The 16,547-nt window shown below is 39.3% G+C and overlaps 2 protein-coding genes across 4 annotated transcripts in view; one reads left to right on the top strand and one right to left on the bottom strand.

The window, feature by feature from the left end:
- Positions 1-1,417: 1,417 nt before the first annotated feature.
- On the top strand, positions 1,418-7,331 carry ckma (creatine kinase, muscle a). Of its 2 annotated transcripts, XM_016492831.1 has the most exons (9): positions 1,418-1,507; positions 2,853-3,061; positions 3,166-3,320; positions 3,578-3,710; positions 4,293-4,464; positions 5,240-5,321; positions 6,372-6,413; positions 6,505-6,694; positions 6,816-7,331. In XM_016492831.1, the coding sequence occupies exons 2-9, from the start codon at positions 2,869-2,871 to the stop codon at positions 6,992-6,994; spliced, it is 1,146 nt and encodes a 381-aa protein (XP_016348317.1). In that variant the 5' UTR covers positions 1,418-1,507; positions 2,853-2,868; the 3' UTR covers positions 6,995-7,331. The 2 variants fall into 2 exon arrangements, with proteins under 2 accessions (XP_016348317.1, XP_016348316.1); XM_016492830.1 differs by lacking the exons at positions 6,372-6,413; positions 6,505-6,694; positions 6,816-7,331 and adding exons at positions 5,455-5,644; positions 5,766-6,282 and having other exon boundaries at positions 5,240-5,363.
- A 2,881-nt stretch (positions 7,332-10,212) lies between these two features.
- LOC107693438 (MAP/microtubule affinity-regulating kinase 4-like) overlaps positions 10,213-16,547 on the bottom strand; it is a 19,860-nt gene continuing 13,525 nt past the window's right edge. The window contains exons 14-17 of one of the 2 annotated variants that reach the window (XM_016492829.1): positions 15,370-15,394; positions 14,989-15,273; positions 12,619-12,663; positions 10,213-11,794 (exon numbers count right to left, since the gene is read on the bottom strand). In XM_016492829.1, the coding sequence (XP_016348315.1) occupies positions 11,452-11,794; positions 12,619-12,663; positions 14,989-15,273; positions 15,370-15,394 (698 nt within the window). In that variant the 3' untranslated portion in view covers positions 10,213-11,451. Of the gene's footprint in view, positions 11,795-12,618; positions 12,664-14,988; positions 15,274-15,369; positions 15,395-15,450; positions 15,487-16,547 lie in introns of those variants that run through there. The other variant, XM_016492828.1, reaches the window with a different exon arrangement.

The following is a 16,547-nucleotide window of genomic DNA, read 5'->3' as shown; positions in this document are numbered from 1 at the left end:
AGATACTACATCCTCCCCAACCAACCAGTCTTCAAATATTATTATCTATTGAATCTGTGTTTGAAACACACGCCTGGAGTCACACTAAATCCTTAAGACAGAGTAATGAACTGAGCATAATGAGAAAAAGAAAGACTTTACATTTGTCTCTGTATGATAAGCTGTGCTGATATGTGTGTGCATGCATGACAGCTGCTGGGAAGCATGTGAGCCATGGCAGGCCTGTTATTCACACTTGGAGACAGTTGAACTAGCATTAGCGTCCTGTATAACCTAAAGCCATGAGGCACAGCGATAAAATAAACCAATACTGTGAAGTGTAATTCTTAACAATGCATTACTTAACAAAATGTATCAAATATGTTATACAAGTTGCAGCTGAATGGATTGCTAGACAGATACATTGGGGGAGGGGGTTAACCATAATATCCAGTGAGACTCTAGTACTGGGGTGTGAGAACATGTTATGTGACCGAAACTGGAGATGGAAATACCTCATTTTGAATTGCATAATTACGTAAAAGAAGGCAAAACAGTGTCTGAATAATACAAACCTTAAGACTTCAAAATATTTTGTGATAGTGATGGTTTCCAAACAGTAAACATGCTCTCATGGAAACATAATTAGATATGTAATAATTCTGGCAAAATCATGTTATCATCTGACTTGGATCATACAAAAGTTTTATAGGGTGTTTTTTTCCCAATTGCATTCATGGGTTAGGGGTTGGGCTTTATGGTTATGTTTAGGTATGAGTTGTAAATTTTTGTACAATTTTGTATAATTTTGCTGTCTTTTCAAATTATGACTTTTCATGAGTTTGAACTGTTGGTGCACAATTGAGAGTCTATCAATTGACTTCCACATCCACTGCCTTCCTTAATTCATGTTCAGTTCATTCTAAAGTGGCAGCTGATGATGACCTTTTACCCTATTGCATAAATATGGCATCTGACATGAACAAATAAATGAATTAAATATGTCACTGCAGCAAACTTCACCTGCAAAACCACTAAATTAATTTGCACCAAGAATCATGTGATGGACTGAGCCTACCAGCTGATTTTTTCCAAAGCCATTGGCCTGACGTGAGCACTTCTGATATCCATGGCATGTTTGGCAAAAGAGCTGCTCAGCCTTTTTAGCATGGTAGACCCTCCATGCTCCATCACCCCTCTTCCAACCTATACCCTACTTGAAAGCTATGTATGGGGCGGGAAGTGTAAATGGATATGGGAGGGAAGGGGGGCACGACCCACAGCTGCCACCTCATCTAAGATGCCTGGGATCTAAATGGAATCCTTTCTTACACTAAACAGGGCATAGGAGACTGGTGCCAGCCAATCAGAATTTAGTGAGCTCTAAAATGGGCCAGCCAATGGCTGCAGGGGTTGGAGGTATATAAACCCAAATCAGACTCTTCTTGCTTGGGTGACCCCTATTTCAGCTTTGGTGAACAGGATCTGATCCCAAGGACTGTTACCACTTTTATTGTCTTGTGTGCAGGTAAAGACAACATTCTTGAATAACCATTATTCACTGTGAGGAGAGAAGAGAGAAAGCTTAAAAAATTAAATAAGATAAAATAATTTAGAAAAAATTCTAGTGGAATACTCCCTAAAAAGAAAAAAAACATCTAGAGTAAAATGTAAGTGTTTTGTGGGGTTGCATACATTTTCCAGTTTGTTATGCTGTTATGATACACACCAACATGACAGCAGATGCATGTTCTTTTTCATGACAGAAGTACAGGAGTGTTTGTGAAAGGCATCTGAGTTTACTATAAAAATGTTAATATATTTTTAATTTTCAAAAATTTTGGGTGAGGGACTGGTTTGGTTGACCTGTGCTGAAATGTGGGAGCAGATGTAAAATGTGTGATATGCAGCTGCTGGATACAGCCATAAAATCCTGGGAAGTACTTCTGTTTCTCCTACTGAAACATATGGGACAGGTTCCCTCTGCTGGCTATTTTTAAAATAAGACCCCGTGGCAAGCATGCGAGAAGCTTCTGATAGCTGTATTTCACAGAACAGAAATGAAATCAAATGACTCGTAGTTCAGACCACCACAAGTTGATAGCAATGTTAGGATTTGTATGTGGTAAATGATAAAAGAACACAACCAAGATGTGCTTAACATGTGAGTCTAAGGAAACTCCCAAAGGTCAGTCTGTGTAGGAACACTTTAATAACGTATAAAATGTTAAGTGACTATATAGGCAGAATACATTGCAATATGTTCAGAGTATTTTGGAAAAAGTTTGAGATTATGTCAAAGTAAATGGGAGGGAGTGCAGACCCTAGTAAAAATAGATCAGTCTACATTTAGACCTGAGAGCATCTCTCCCAATCCTGGACCAATCAGGCATATCATATAATAAGTGAGGACCTCAAGTGGAGGTTGCTAGGATACCAGACAGACAGACTGCTTTAATGTGTGCAGCTGTGTTTCACAGGTTATGGTTCATCACAATCCAGTGGAAGCTGATGTTTAAGCAGTTATGGTCCTGCACTGAATACAGTTTCACTGATTTCAGTCAGCATGCTGTAAAACATTTGGAAACCATCTGGATATACTAAAATGGCCACTTTTATTGCAAATTTTTAATATGAACATGATGCTATAGTGTCTGCAGCTGTTGGTGAGACAATCATGCTGCAAGCTTTTACATGCTTGGTTGAGGAAACCCTTTTCAGTCCTAACAAACTAAACAGAATTAGTCAAATTTACCTTCCAATTGTTAGACAAAGTCAGACAGGTGAGACCTGTATATGTAGAAGTAATATATGATTATTCAAGGAATCAAATACAAATATTCGTTCTCACTTTCTCTTTGTCCAATCCTCAGTGTTAGAAACGCAATCATGCCTTTCGGAAACACCCACAACAACTTCAAGCTGAACTACTCAGTTGAAGATGAGTTTCCAGACCTTACCAAGCACAACAACCACATGGCCAAGGTGCTGACTCAGGAAATGTATGCCAAGCTTAGGGACAAGCAGACCCCCACTGGATTCACCGTGGACGATGTCATCCAGACCGGTGTTGACAACCCAGGTGAGTAAAGACATCCTTACCGCATATTTAACCCGATCAAACCTGGACCACTTCACAGCATGTTTCCTTCCTTTATATACTGATGAGATGACATTTTTCTCCAGGTCACCCCTTCATCATGACTGTCGGCTGTGTTGCTGGTGATGAGGAGTCCTATGAAGTGTTCAAGGATCTCCTCGACCCTGTCATTTCAGACCGCCATGGTGGATACAAGGCAACTGACAAGCACAAGACTGACCTCAACTTTGAGAACCTGAAGGTACAAAACAGAAATAACAAATATTTTTTGAAGTGTTAGAAATCAGTAGACATAGGCTATAAATGGTCTTAATTAATCCTTGACAGGAGAAAACAGTAAACTGTCTTCTTGACATCAATTATTTATTTACTTGAATGTGAAATGTGAGATAGTAAATAAATATGAAAATCAATCCATATGGGTATGCTTCATATGCACAATCTATTGTTTAGCAATATTTGGGAATGTTCTGAAATTAATTAAATCTCTATTTTTAGGGTGGAGATGACCTGGACCCCAACTATGTTCTGAGTAGCCGTGTGCGTACCGGCCGTAGCATCAAGGGATACGCCCTGCCCCCCCACAACAGCCGTGGAGAGCGCAGAGCTGTGGAGAAGCTGTCTGTTGAAGGTGTGCCGTCATTACAGTACATGTGTGCACACTTCAGTGTTATTTAACATTATTTATATAGTATTTTAGTATTTATTAGTATTTTAAATACGTTTTTATTTTTATATTTAGTTTTAATTTTAAAGTTTTAGTCATTTTGTTGTACCTTTGTTATTTTTATTAGTTTTGAAATTTGTTTTTGTACTTTTTTTTTTCTTTACTTTTTTTTTAGTTTAGTTTACTTTTTTTTTAGTTTAACCTTATTTTATTTCAAGTAGCTGCTAAGGCAATATTTTTAGCTTAAGTCTAACAGTCATCTAACATTTCTGTTTTATTTCAGCTTTATTTCAGTTAACAAGAATGATTTTTAAAAGTTTAAGCTGTAACAATAACACTGGCACACATTACATACCTAGAAGTGGTACTTCAACTTTGGCCCAGTTGAAATGAACCCTACCAGGGGGCTGTTACTCCTTTCAAACCCCAACAACAGTCCAGATGTTAGTAAAGGCGTATAGCACAATAATTGTAGAATAATGTAATTTGTAGAACGAAAGTATGCATAAGAAACAGTGTAAGTTTAAGCACTCCTTCTTTCTACAGCCCTGAACAGCTTGGATGGAGAGTTCAAGGGCAAGTACTACCCCCTTAAGTCCATGACTGACGCTGAGCAGGAGCAGCTGATTGCTGACCACTTCCTCTTTGACAAACCCGTCTCCCCCTTGCTGCTGGGTGCTGGTATGGCCCGTGACTGGCCCGATGCCAGAGGCATTTGGTGAGTCAAATCATAATCATAATATTTCTGTCTTATTTCGAAGGTTGCACCCTTCATAGGTCACATTTGTCAGCCGCATACGTCATCAAGGTTGTCTCATTTCAGAAAAGTAACCATTAAAAATTGTACTGTTATTCCTTGTGCAGAGTAAATTACTGTAATTTCTTTCTTCCTTTGGAATGTAATGGTCACTTTCTGAAACTTTTTTATTTTGAAAAGAAATTCGGATTTTTTTTTACTTTTATGAAACTTTTTCTACAAATGAGACATCCAATGAGACACATACCAAATGACTGAACAAAGGCTATATATAATTAATCAATACCACACAAGCAAGAGTGCTGTTGTTCTAATTATCCGCATGGACGGCCACACCAACAGCATGATGGTGTAATATCAACATTATTAACAATAAGTCATTTTAGACACAATATTACCAATTACTTCATTTTTGCTAAGTAAAAGAAACAACATGTTTCTGTGTTTCCGAGCATCACACAGTAGTGTTTCGATCCTGAATGAATCAGTTGAATTAATCGTTTGAGTGAATGATTCAGTGACTCACTCATGAAGACAGTCACTTGCAGCCACCTACTGGTGTAACCTGCAGAAAGTGCAAACAAAGACAAACGGATTGTGATACAATGAAACGTTCCAGTGTGATTCAACCTACAGAATAGATATATAGAGTATAGAACATAAGCGTTATATAAATTAGGTTTTGAATTGTAAATAAATTGTGGTTCAGTGGGTGAGGCCTATGCTTCAATTACAGGCACAATGAGAACAAGACCTTCCTGGTTTGGGTGAACGAGGAGGATCACCTGCGTGTCATTTCCATGCAGAAGGGCGGCAACATGAAGGAAGTGTTCAAGCGCTTCTGTGTTGGTCTTCAGAGGGTATGGAGAACCTGTACATATAAATGCACATATGTAAACCGCTGTTGTTGCCCGCAGCATGTGTGAGCATGTGTATGTTCTGCTTCGACAGATCGAGGAGATTTTCAAGAAGCACAACCATGGATTCATGTGGAACCAGCATCTTGGTTTCATTCTGACCTGCCCCTCCAACCTGGGCACAGGCCTGCGTGGTGGTGTCCACGTCAAGCTGCCCAAGCTGAGCACACATGCCAAATTTGAGGAGATCCTGAACAGACTGCGCCTGCAGAAGCGTGGCACAGGTATACAAACCCTGCCTGAACATACTGCACAAATGTTTATTGATGATATTAACGTCATGAAGACGTTGTATAATTAACATCTGCTCCATTTGTTGACCTCCATCCTCATTTGTCTTCCCAGGTGGTGTGGACACCGCATCTGTTGGAGGAGTGTTTGACATTTCCAACGCTGACCGTATTGGCTCTTCAGAGGTTGATCAAGTGCAGTGTGTGGTTGATGGCGTCAAGCTGATGGTCGAAATGGAGAAGAAGCTGGAGAAGGGCGAGTCCATCGACAGCATGATCCCTGCCCAGAAGTAAAGCGGGAGCCCTTCCATTTTTTTCTAGTCATTTTTTTTTTTTTTTACAGTCCATCGTGCAATCTGACATCAATGCAGAGGAAACTGCTGCTCAAACAGACAGTCTCGCCTTTGCATCTGTCTTGCTTTCCTTTTTTCCCTTCTTCTTTATTTTCCATGTCATTTCGCCATCACTTTATTCCACTTTGTTTCCTGTTCAGTTGGTAACATCTTGGGATCAGATTCCCGGCGCAGGTGTGAGTGCCTGTTGTCGAGGCTTCACCTTAATTTCAGCCTTGGTTGTAAAAAGTGAATCAATCAAGTTGTATTTAAATAAAAATACCCCGTAAAACATATAAACATGTCTTCTATTTTAACAAATTTGTGAGCAGAGTCAATTATATATATATATATATCTGCGTGTCATTGCCATGCAGAAGGGTGGCAACATGAAGGAAGTGTTCAAGCGCTTCTGTGTTGGTCTTCAGAGGGTATGGAGAACCTGTACATATAAATGCACATATGTAAACCGCTGTTGTTGCCCGCAGCATGTGTGAGCATGTGTATGTTCTGCTTCGACAGATCGAGGAGATTTTCAAGAAGCACAACCATGGATTCATGTGGAACCAGCATCTTGGTTTCATTCTGACCTGCCCCTCCAACCTGGGCACAGGCCTGCGTGGTGGTGTCCACGTCAAACTGCCCAAGCTGAGCACACATGCCAAGTTTGAGGAGATCCTGACCAGACTGCGCCTGCAGAAGCGTGGCACAGGTATACAAACCCTGCCTGAACACACTGTACAAATGTTGATTGATGATATAAATGTCATGAAGATGTAGTATAGTTAACATCTGCTCCATTTGTTGACCTCCATCCTCATTTGTCTTCCCAGGTGGTGTGGACACCGCATCTGTTGGAGGAGTGTTTGACATTTCCAACGCTGACCGTATTGGCTCTTCAGAGGTTGATCAAGTGCAGTGTGTGGTTGATGGCGTCAAGCTGATGGTCGAAATGGAGAAGAAGCTGGAGAAGGGCGAGTCCATCGACAGCATGATCCCTGCCCAGAAGTAAAGCGGGAGCCCTTCCATTTTTTTCTAGTCATTTTTTTTTTTTTTACAGTCCATCGTGCAATCTGACATCAATGCAGAGGAAACTGCTGCTCAAACAGACAGTCTCGCCTTTGCATCTGTCTTGCTTTCCTTTTTTCCCTTCTTCTTTATTTTCCATGTCATTTCGCCATCACTTTATTCCACTTTGTTTCCTGTTCAGTTGGTAACATCTTGGGATCAGATTCCCGGCGCAGGTGTGAGTGCCTGTTGTCGAGGCTTCACCTTAATTTCAGCCTTGGTTGTAAAAAGTGAATCAATCAAGTTGTATTTAAATAAAAATACCCCGTAAAACATATAAACATGTCTTCTATTTTAACAAATTTGTGAGCAGAGTCAATTATATATATATATATATAGTTGTCAACATTTGAAGTGGATCAAAACCTTTCATCAAAGTTGTCCTAAAACCTTAAACCAAACTGCATAATTAGGACAACTTTGATGAACTTTTTTGATCCACTTCAAATGCTGACTACTGTGTATATATATTATATATATATACACACACACACACACACACACAAATATAAACTACTGAATTTGTATTGAGTTCATATGGTCAAAGTTTAGATGACTTTTTCAACCAGGCAACAAATAAATTACCCATAAAAAAAGAAGAGGGATAGAATTTTGCACACCACGAGATTCCCATACATCCAAATAAAAATGATGCAATAATCAAGCACAAGCAAAGATGCCAACATCAGTGACGTTTATTTCTCTCAAGTTTCCATTTTAATATTTGGCCAGAGGTGCAAACACCTCTGGGGGAACAAAAGTTACGTTCTGCAAACAGCAGTCTCTCTCTTGCTCTCTCTCATAGGCTATATATATATATATATATATATATATATATATATATATATAGTTTGTCCACCTGACTTCTCTCTCGTCATATTGCATATTAGCTAAATGCATCATGAAAAACCCAATGTCATAGCACAGTTTACATCACAGACAGCACAACACTGAACTGGAGGGATTTACCATTCAGATGTGACGCGCCTGACTCACGATTCTCACTAATCCTCTTTTTTAATACCTGGGACATTAAAAATCTCATTCATTCCAACACACTTTCACTCCAGGTCAAGTATGGCTGCCAGATTAAAAGTCTGCCCTAATCCTCTCACACAAACATTTCCTACCAGCAGAGAGAGGGAGGCAGGGCAACAGAGTAGCGCAATACACAGACGCACACATTCACACATACATGCACACACACGCATACACACTCTCTCTCTCGCTTGAATTCCTTTGCTTTTGCCCATTCTGTTATTTCACATTTGTCTTCTCTCTTTCTCCATCCTTTCTCTGAATCATGCAGGATTGCAGGTTAGTGGTTCACTTCAGCACACATAGAAACGTCTGGAGACCTAGCAGAGGGTCTCTGCTCTAGCTATGATTTAACCTGGAGTTCTAAGATACTGTCGATACTATACTCACAATATTATCATCAGTATCATAATCTTCATATACAGCCATAGTCTGACTGATATAAACCATGTATTTTTTTCTTTCTCCCAAGATAATTATTCTAGAAAATAAATTAAGTACCTGTGCAAATATACACAAATCGTAGCGTTCACATTTAAGACATTGGCGCCTTCCGGTGGACAAACATGGGTACAAACCCACAGAGCCATAGGATGCAGCTGGTTCAAGTCAACATGAGTGCACAGAGGTCTTAATGGACATCGAACAGATACAGGTCTCAGCAGTCCAAACCACATAGAGCCGGTCTGATGCGGAGACCGAGTCAGACTGGTCCAGGACATCCAGTCCGTACCCTGTTCAGTTTGAAACAGGAAGCTTCTCCACAACAGGAGTCCAGTCACAGAGCAGACAGATCAATGACACAAGGATTTCCAGTGATTCGGCAATCGGATGAGGAGAAACTGTGTGTCTTTGCAAATTTGTGGCACAAAGGCAGAGAATAAAGTGAAAAGAGACAACAAAAAAAGTGGATGGATGAAGAGATGGCAGACGTGATCTGGAGGCTCACTGTGTGGCTAAAGGTCGAAGGTGACACCACAGTGATTGCTGTGGAGTAAGTCATCACAACTAAACTTTCAAGCATCTCGAAGCATCTTACATACTTGCTGCAGACAATCAAAATCAAGAACCAAGCTTGTTTGTTGTCTGTACCATAATCCAACACCCTCTCATTAACGGAGGGATATGCCATCACAAACATGGAGAAAGTGGAATATAATTCTTTAGTATTTACAACATATTTCACACATGATACCACAATGACTCCCCAATCAAAACTTAACTGACCAACCATATTAAACCAACCTGTTTATCCAAACTGAACTAGCAAGAAGTGTCCTATTCACCTTGCTGACTAAAAAAAACCCCCATTATTCAAATCCACTATCTCAGTATCTCACGGTCTACAGGCTGGCAGCACCAACAGGGCCGAAGCATGGCTTTACATTAAGACAGAAACAACTTCTAAATGTGACAGTAACATCTATTGCTATTGCACAATTATCACCACTCATAGGTACATTTTGATATACTCGGTTGTGAATTGCTGTTCATTTTATGCTTGCCAAATTGACAACTATTGCAGAGTTAGGCCTTGTTATACAACAAATGACCAGAAATGGTTTGGTCAAAAAAGCAAGCCAAGAGTATTTTTTGAAAAAAAAAGAACAGAAAAGCTCCAAACAAACCTATTTCTACTCATGAAAAATAATCTTAAGCAGCGTATATCTTTTATTCAAGTGTCAAACCTGCACATGAAATCCCTGTCAAGTCAATAACATCATGCTTCCACATCTGTTAAAGAGACAAACTCGCATATGGCTAACAACCCTCATGAGCTACAGCAAAAATATGACACAATGTCTATGGTCCAATCTTGAACTGCATCTCTGTTTATGTTACATAGCATTGTTAAGGCTTTACAGTGGAAACAGATTCATAAATAATGCCATATTATCACAATATTGCAAGTGCAACTGACTTTGAATCAAAAAACAACTATTTTCGAAGCCCTGTTGGTGCCTTTGCCCCTAAAATATATCCTAACAGTAAGAGCACTGAACTTCTTCCTGCACTCCTGCATGAAAACATCCTGCATTTTAGATATCTGGTGCTTTTTAAGTCAAATCTGATTAGTTAAGGGATTAATTATTTTTTAATACCAATATAGTCGTACATACTAAAATACATGTGCTAATGAATGACTATGGCACAATGTCAGCAATTACTAAGCCACAACATATTTAGCAATTTCTGTATTTGATATTTACTTTTCTATACATTTTAAGACTAGAAAATCTATTTTTTATTTTTCCACTAAATACATAAATTGTTGTTTGTTTTACAATCAAATAATATCCAATAGGATCCAATATCCAATAGGTCTTTTTCCAAATTATTCAGATATCTTCAATGCAGGAAACGTCTTTAATAACACTGAACACTAAAACCACCTCACTCTGTAAAATCACCTTTGCGGTAACCTCTACTCCACTCTTACTGGGTAAAGGGAGAGCTGACGCTATTTGCAAAGGATCACTGAATAGGAGTTGAAATAAAGGATTAATATCTAGAACCAACCAATCACAGAACCTGTTCGTGAAGGGTCAGGGAAAGTCATTTGGCATTAAATGTCTCTTCTAAATTAAAATTGGTAGGAAGTAAGTAAACTGGCACTATACGTCACAAAAAAGATTTTCTAGGGAACAAAATTTAGCTTGGACAATTTCAAGAACAAAGTGTAGATGGTTGGCTTGCAGCCTGATCAAATTTGCGGTCGCCAGCAATGTAGATTTGTGTGGGCTCTGTGAGCTGTGATGAAGTTAGGATAAGTTTGCCAACTTCACATTTGTGCATATAGTTCATTGGCAGCTACAGTCCTACATTGTCAGTGATTCAATGCTTTTGACTCAGTATTAAGAAATGTAAGACACATTAAATCACAAAAACATAAAAATTATGACCCGTTTAAAATGTCAAGACTTGTTGAAAACATACAAAAGTGGTTAAAAAAAAGAATGACATCAATTATTGAAGTAAGAATTTCATGACTAGAATGAGAATAAAAATACTAAACTGGATTCAATCCAGATCCAGTAAATGAGGCTGTTCAGAATCAGAATGTGTGTGTGTGTGTGTGTGTGTGTGTTTCCACTCAGGTTTATGTTGTGCATGGAAGGGTGTGCTTGTTTTTGTACTTCAGATTTCCTTATTGTCAGGTTTGAGTGTCCCGTGCTTTTAAGGTGACTGTGTTTGTTTATGTGTATGTGTGTTTAGTTTCGGTTTGTGTTGAGTGTTGACTGGAGGAGGGATCAGATGTTGTTTTAAGTCTATAACACATAAGTGGGTGGGTCAACGTCAGTTCGCTATAATGACGGATATAGTGAGGGGACGTCTCATATTCAAGTCTCCTCCCCTGTCCCCTCAGAGCTCCACCTCTTTAGAGATCTGCGATGCGATGTGCCTGAAGGCGAGGGGGGCCCCCCACAGGCGTGTGTAGCGTACTCCCTTTGCCTCTGAGGGACCCACACTCAGTTGGCACACCTCCGCTTGGAAAGCGACCTTTGACCCTGCTGCCCCATGACTGCAGCACAGCAGAAACGGGCCAGCGTGCCGGACCTGGCAGCCGCATCCCCTCGCTGCCTCATGCAAGGCCAGTACCACTTCTGCAGGGGCCCGGGGGGGACGGGAGAGATGACCCCTTACATCCCACCCCCCTCCCCCGCTCCAGGGCTCGGACGCTTTCTGATCCCCAGATAAATGGCCACTGGGAAAGAGAGAGAAAGAGAGTATGAAGAGAAACACCAACAATGAGAGATTCAACAAAAAATCCTGAAAAACTGTTATTTGAGATTCACATATTCAGAAAGCAAACACTGCTTTTATTACCATTGTTGAGAATTTTATTCTAGTTTATTTGATTTTTTTATTTAATTTTATAATGTTATTATTTCTATTATTATACAGTATACTATTATTTATTGTTACTTCGTATTACTATTCTTTTTATGTTAACTGGCAGATCATTTTTTCTGGCACTTTGTGTGTGTATTGATGCTTTGGGCAATATTTAATGTAAAACAATTATGCTAATTAAAACTTTGAAATTGAAAGAAAATGAAAAAAGATAAAGAGTCTGATAAAGAAAAAAAAAGCATCTTTTCTGTATTATCAACTGTATTCATACTGAAGTTTTACAATGCACTGCATTGTCAGCTCAAACTCTAAAACTCAAAATCTAAATGATCCACAGCTCAATAAGACAAAACCACAGCTCAAGTTTATATTCTTCTCATTGTAATCTGTTGACAAAGTCCGTTCTTAAAGTTGGCATGAAATCAAATTCATCCCATCTATTTAGTAAATGCATGTTTTAGATCTTATTGTGAACAATTCATCCATGTATGTTTCATTTGTAAAAAGAAATTGACCTATAAAGTTTAATCAGAATGTCAAAACATGATCCTCCAGGTGTACACTTGGCACTTGGTTCATTTGCTTGGCCCAATCCAGTGTTAATAGCACAACAATGTTAAAAGTTCCCTAAGTGGGCCATTCTTGATCATAACGTAGTATCAAATGAGGACTCACCCTGTGACCGAAGATCTGCTGACTCCCTCAGATTCATTTGAGACCCTGCAAAAAACCCACACATTTTCAGATGGTCTGCATTACCTCAACACTGTCTGATCCATGCAACACAACTCCACCACAGACAAAAAAAAAAAATTCCAAGCATACATATCTGGATCTCTCAGTCCTGTCCAACATTATAATCTGCTAGCAGGTCAATAACTGGCTGACCAATGTTGACCTGAGCGATGTGTAATGGGCCATAGAATAAAAACTTGCATATGTTCCTAGATGCATGCAAACTGATAAGAGATATAACCTCCATGCACCATCATCCAGCCTTTCCTCACTCTCACATCCTGTTCACCAGACACACGTTCTGCAAAGGAGACTGCATGCAGACAGGCATGCCATGTGCAGAGACAGACAGACGTGCAGCGGCAACAGACAGGCAAACAGAGGCAGACAGGGGAACTTACTAACTGTTTTGGATCCCTGTGGAAGAGTACAACCCGACACTGATTTATTAGAGCCCTGGCGTTTAGAGGGGTCAAGATTGACCCTAGGAGAGAGAGAGAGAAACACAATGAGGAGAGCAAGAGAAAGAGAGAGAAGAGATGCAGAAAGTCACAGAAAGATTGAGTGATAGAGCAAATGCAACTGAGAGAAAGAAAGGTAACAAAGAAATAAGAGCAAAGTGGGAGAGACTAGGAAAGGTGTACATTTGTATGCTTGGCAAGCTTGAAAAAGAGCCAATAAGCCAAGGAACGATGAATGTGTATAGTGTGATTGTAAAACCAACTTTAAGCTGAAAGAAATCCCCAGTGGGACCCCAGTGTTATTGGACAGGCAGCACTCCGGCACTTTTTTTTTAAAGGAATCATATTTTTGATTCCTACACAAATCATCAAGTCTATGCATTTATTTGTTGGAAGAATGTGTCCGTCAAAAGCATATTTACAAATGTAACCATTTAAGTATTGCCTAAAAGCAAACCTCTGCCTAAGGCCCCATTCACACTGACAGCAACCTGGAGTGACAAAGTAATCCAAAGTCATTCATTTTCAATAACAGTTGTCGATTTCCATTCACAGGAGTGACACTGACCTTTGGCAAAGTGTTGTGTGTTTGTCCAATGACTCGATAAAGTTTAGAAAAGTTTACATTTATGCAAATGAGCAGTGAATGATGTGATGATTACCAATAAGAGTGAAGATAGTTGAGCACATGATCTGTCTCCTGTAAGATACTGCAGTTCAGTGTAGGTAAAACGGAGGAAGCAAATTAGTGATGCACTGATTTTGTAAAAAAAAATGTACATTTAAAGTTAAGCTTTTCATTTAGCAAAAAAACTGAAAACAAAAATAAAATTTGGGTAATTGGGTAACTGAATTCGATATGCTGTCCAGGTTGGCGTGATCTCAGGTGATAAATTAAACCAGTGGTAGTAAAGTTCATTTACAATGAGCTGCCTCTTAATATTTTAACCAAACAAATCTTACATACTGTATCATTACTTTAGCATCCTGCTAAAGATATTTAACTGCTGACATATTTAACTTTTGCAGCTTATCCACATTGTGTGCATGAAATAGACACTGACGCAGTTCAAAATTATTAGCTTTTTTAACTGTAAAAGTCAGTTCACATTTACTGTTGCTTGGCAAAATTTATCATGTGGGACAGATATGACAAAATACAATGAATGATACGAAAATAACAACAACTAAACTAATATCCAAAGCTATTCTGACAGATAGCAAACAAACCAACCTTAAGAAACTGCTTTCCAAACAGCCTTTCCTAATGATCGTTTTATAATATTAAGGTGTAGTGTCGTTTACAAAACCAGATTGAGCACCTCATCTATTGTGCATCTTCTGTTTTGCTTTGTTGCTAAATTATGAACCTCTATCAACACAGAGGTCACTACTGAACCAAGAGGCTTGCTACTAATCAGTGCTGCAAATTTGTGTCAAAGTTCACCAAATGTGAACATGACACGAAGTCTGCATAAGAAAATTTCTTTGCTGCCGGATGACCATCAGGCAAATATCTTCATTGAGCTGGTTATGACGACTTCAAACAATGGTAAATGTGACTGCACCTTATGGAAGGACTTCTGTTTCTACTGTTGTTATATTGAGCATTGTGATGTCTCTATCAACTGGCTCTTTTAACTGTACAGCCATCATACTGAACATTACAGATTTTTCCATTAATTCTTCATCTTGTTCATATGATATGATCATTGTACACTGCTTCATCCAGCAGCACAAATGCCTGACAATGAGCACTGACTTGCCGATTTCTTGCAAAAACAAAATCCCAAGCAATGCATCAAACTGTGGATGTTTTTATTTCTATGATGCGAGTTTCTTTACTTACCTGCGTGTGAGTTTGGAGGTGAGTTTGCTGAACAGGTTAGAAGTGGCCCGGCTGCGGGCATTGGATGGCAGGGCTCCAGCGTCATGGCTGAGGGTGGGCGATGTGGGTGGAGGGCCATAGGTGGGCGGGACACGGTCACGGAGCTGACCCCCATGAAAGGTGCTCCGGATGGTGGATCCACGCGTCAGCCGACAGCGCTCACCTGAGGAAGAGGAGGAGGATGCTCCCGCTCCGACAATACTGAGAGTGGAGGGAGAGGTGGGAGGGAGGCGGTGAGACAGGGAGCTGAGAAGAGACAGAAACAGGCTCAGTGAATGAGAGGCAGACAGTGCAGCACAGTGGCAGAGTGTATCTGTGTTTGTGAATGTATGTGTATGTCACCTGTTGTCTTTGCCATTCTGCAGCAGTAAGTATGCACATTTCCTACCTTATTTGTAAATGAAATTCATCTCCAATCCTTCGTCTATCGTTTCATATTTATCCACTGTTATTTGAATGCTAGAAAAACAAGTAAAACGCGCCAAATGGCGTTTACTAGTTGTTACGTAATGATATGCAATATTCAAGGGGGTGGGGAGATGGGGGATTTCTCCGGTCTATATGCACTGCATCTGCTGAATTATTTTTTTATTGCCAGTAAATAGGAGTAAAATCTCTCACCCAGGTGATGCTATTCCAACAACAGACCATGCAAAATGCCAAAAATATTTTTTATATTTTTTTAATTATTGTCAAGTAAAACGTTGCAACATTGCAAACAACAATAAAATCAGAGAAGGACTCTAAGTGACACAAGCATAAGGAAAACAAACCGAATAATAACATCTTCAGAAAAATGCTCTGAGGATTTTATTGTTTCCTTTGTTTTCCTTATGTTTGTTATTATTGAAATGTTTATATAGATTTTATAAACTTATTTGATATTTTATCACTTTATTCGTTTACTCAGGCATTTTGCTAAATAACCTATATCTTCAACATACATTGTCTATGACCAAAAATGTAAGAAGATTCGTTTTCAGTGCACTTTCAACATTTTTTGCTTGAGAAAGCATGAAAATATACAGTTACAGTGTTTTTTAATTTGATTTAGTTGAGATGGTTTTGCATCAAACACAGTGTGGTTTTCGGCAGTCGAGATCTGGCATTTTTCCGCTTGGGCGAGCATTTCACAGACAGCTTACCTCGTGCGTTAAATCACCCACATGCCAGCAAACCAATGAGAACGCCCTACAATCATTACAAGTCATAGCGATAGAGCGGAGGCGCCAAAGCTGCTGTGAATCCGCTCGCCCAGAACCTTTCATAACTGCACAGATTTCCAGAAAATTACCGTTGTTTGTAAAAAAAAAATAGTCTGACGTACTTATTCCCAACACTTTATTAAGCTTTAAGTTACATCTCAAATGACAAGGGATCAACTTATAATCATGTTTATATTAATTAATTTATATTTATATTAATTAACCCACAAACTCATTCTCTCAGATGGCTTGGGTATGCAGAGCATTCGCAGCTTATATGGACGGAACGCCACTGATATATATATATATATATAT

This window comes from Sinocyclocheilus anshuiensis, unplaced genomic scaffold, assembly GCF_001515605.1.
Source record: "Sinocyclocheilus anshuiensis isolate Anshui unplaced genomic scaffold, SAMN03320099.WGS_v1.1 scaffold1296, whole genome shotgun sequence".
Taxonomy (NCBI): Eukaryota; Metazoa; Chordata; class Actinopteri; order Cypriniformes; family Cyprinidae; genus Sinocyclocheilus; species Sinocyclocheilus anshuiensis.
The sequence above is the reverse complement of the archived record's forward strand: the minus strand, read 5'-3'. Positions and strand labels throughout refer to the sequence as shown.

Coding starts and splice junctions, on each gene's coding strand:
- ckma (XM_016492831.1), top strand. CDS start 2,869: ATGCCTTTCGGAAACACCCACAACAACTTCAAGCTGAACTACTCAGTT. Junction 3,321..3,577: donor TCAACTTTGAGAACCTGAAG/GTACAAAACAGA, acceptor CTCTATTTTTAG/GGTGGAGATGACCTGGACCC. Junction 5,322..6,371: donor CCATGCAGAAGGGCGGCAAC/ATGAAGGAAGTG, acceptor AAGGGTGGCAAC/ATGAAGGAAGTGTTCAAGCG.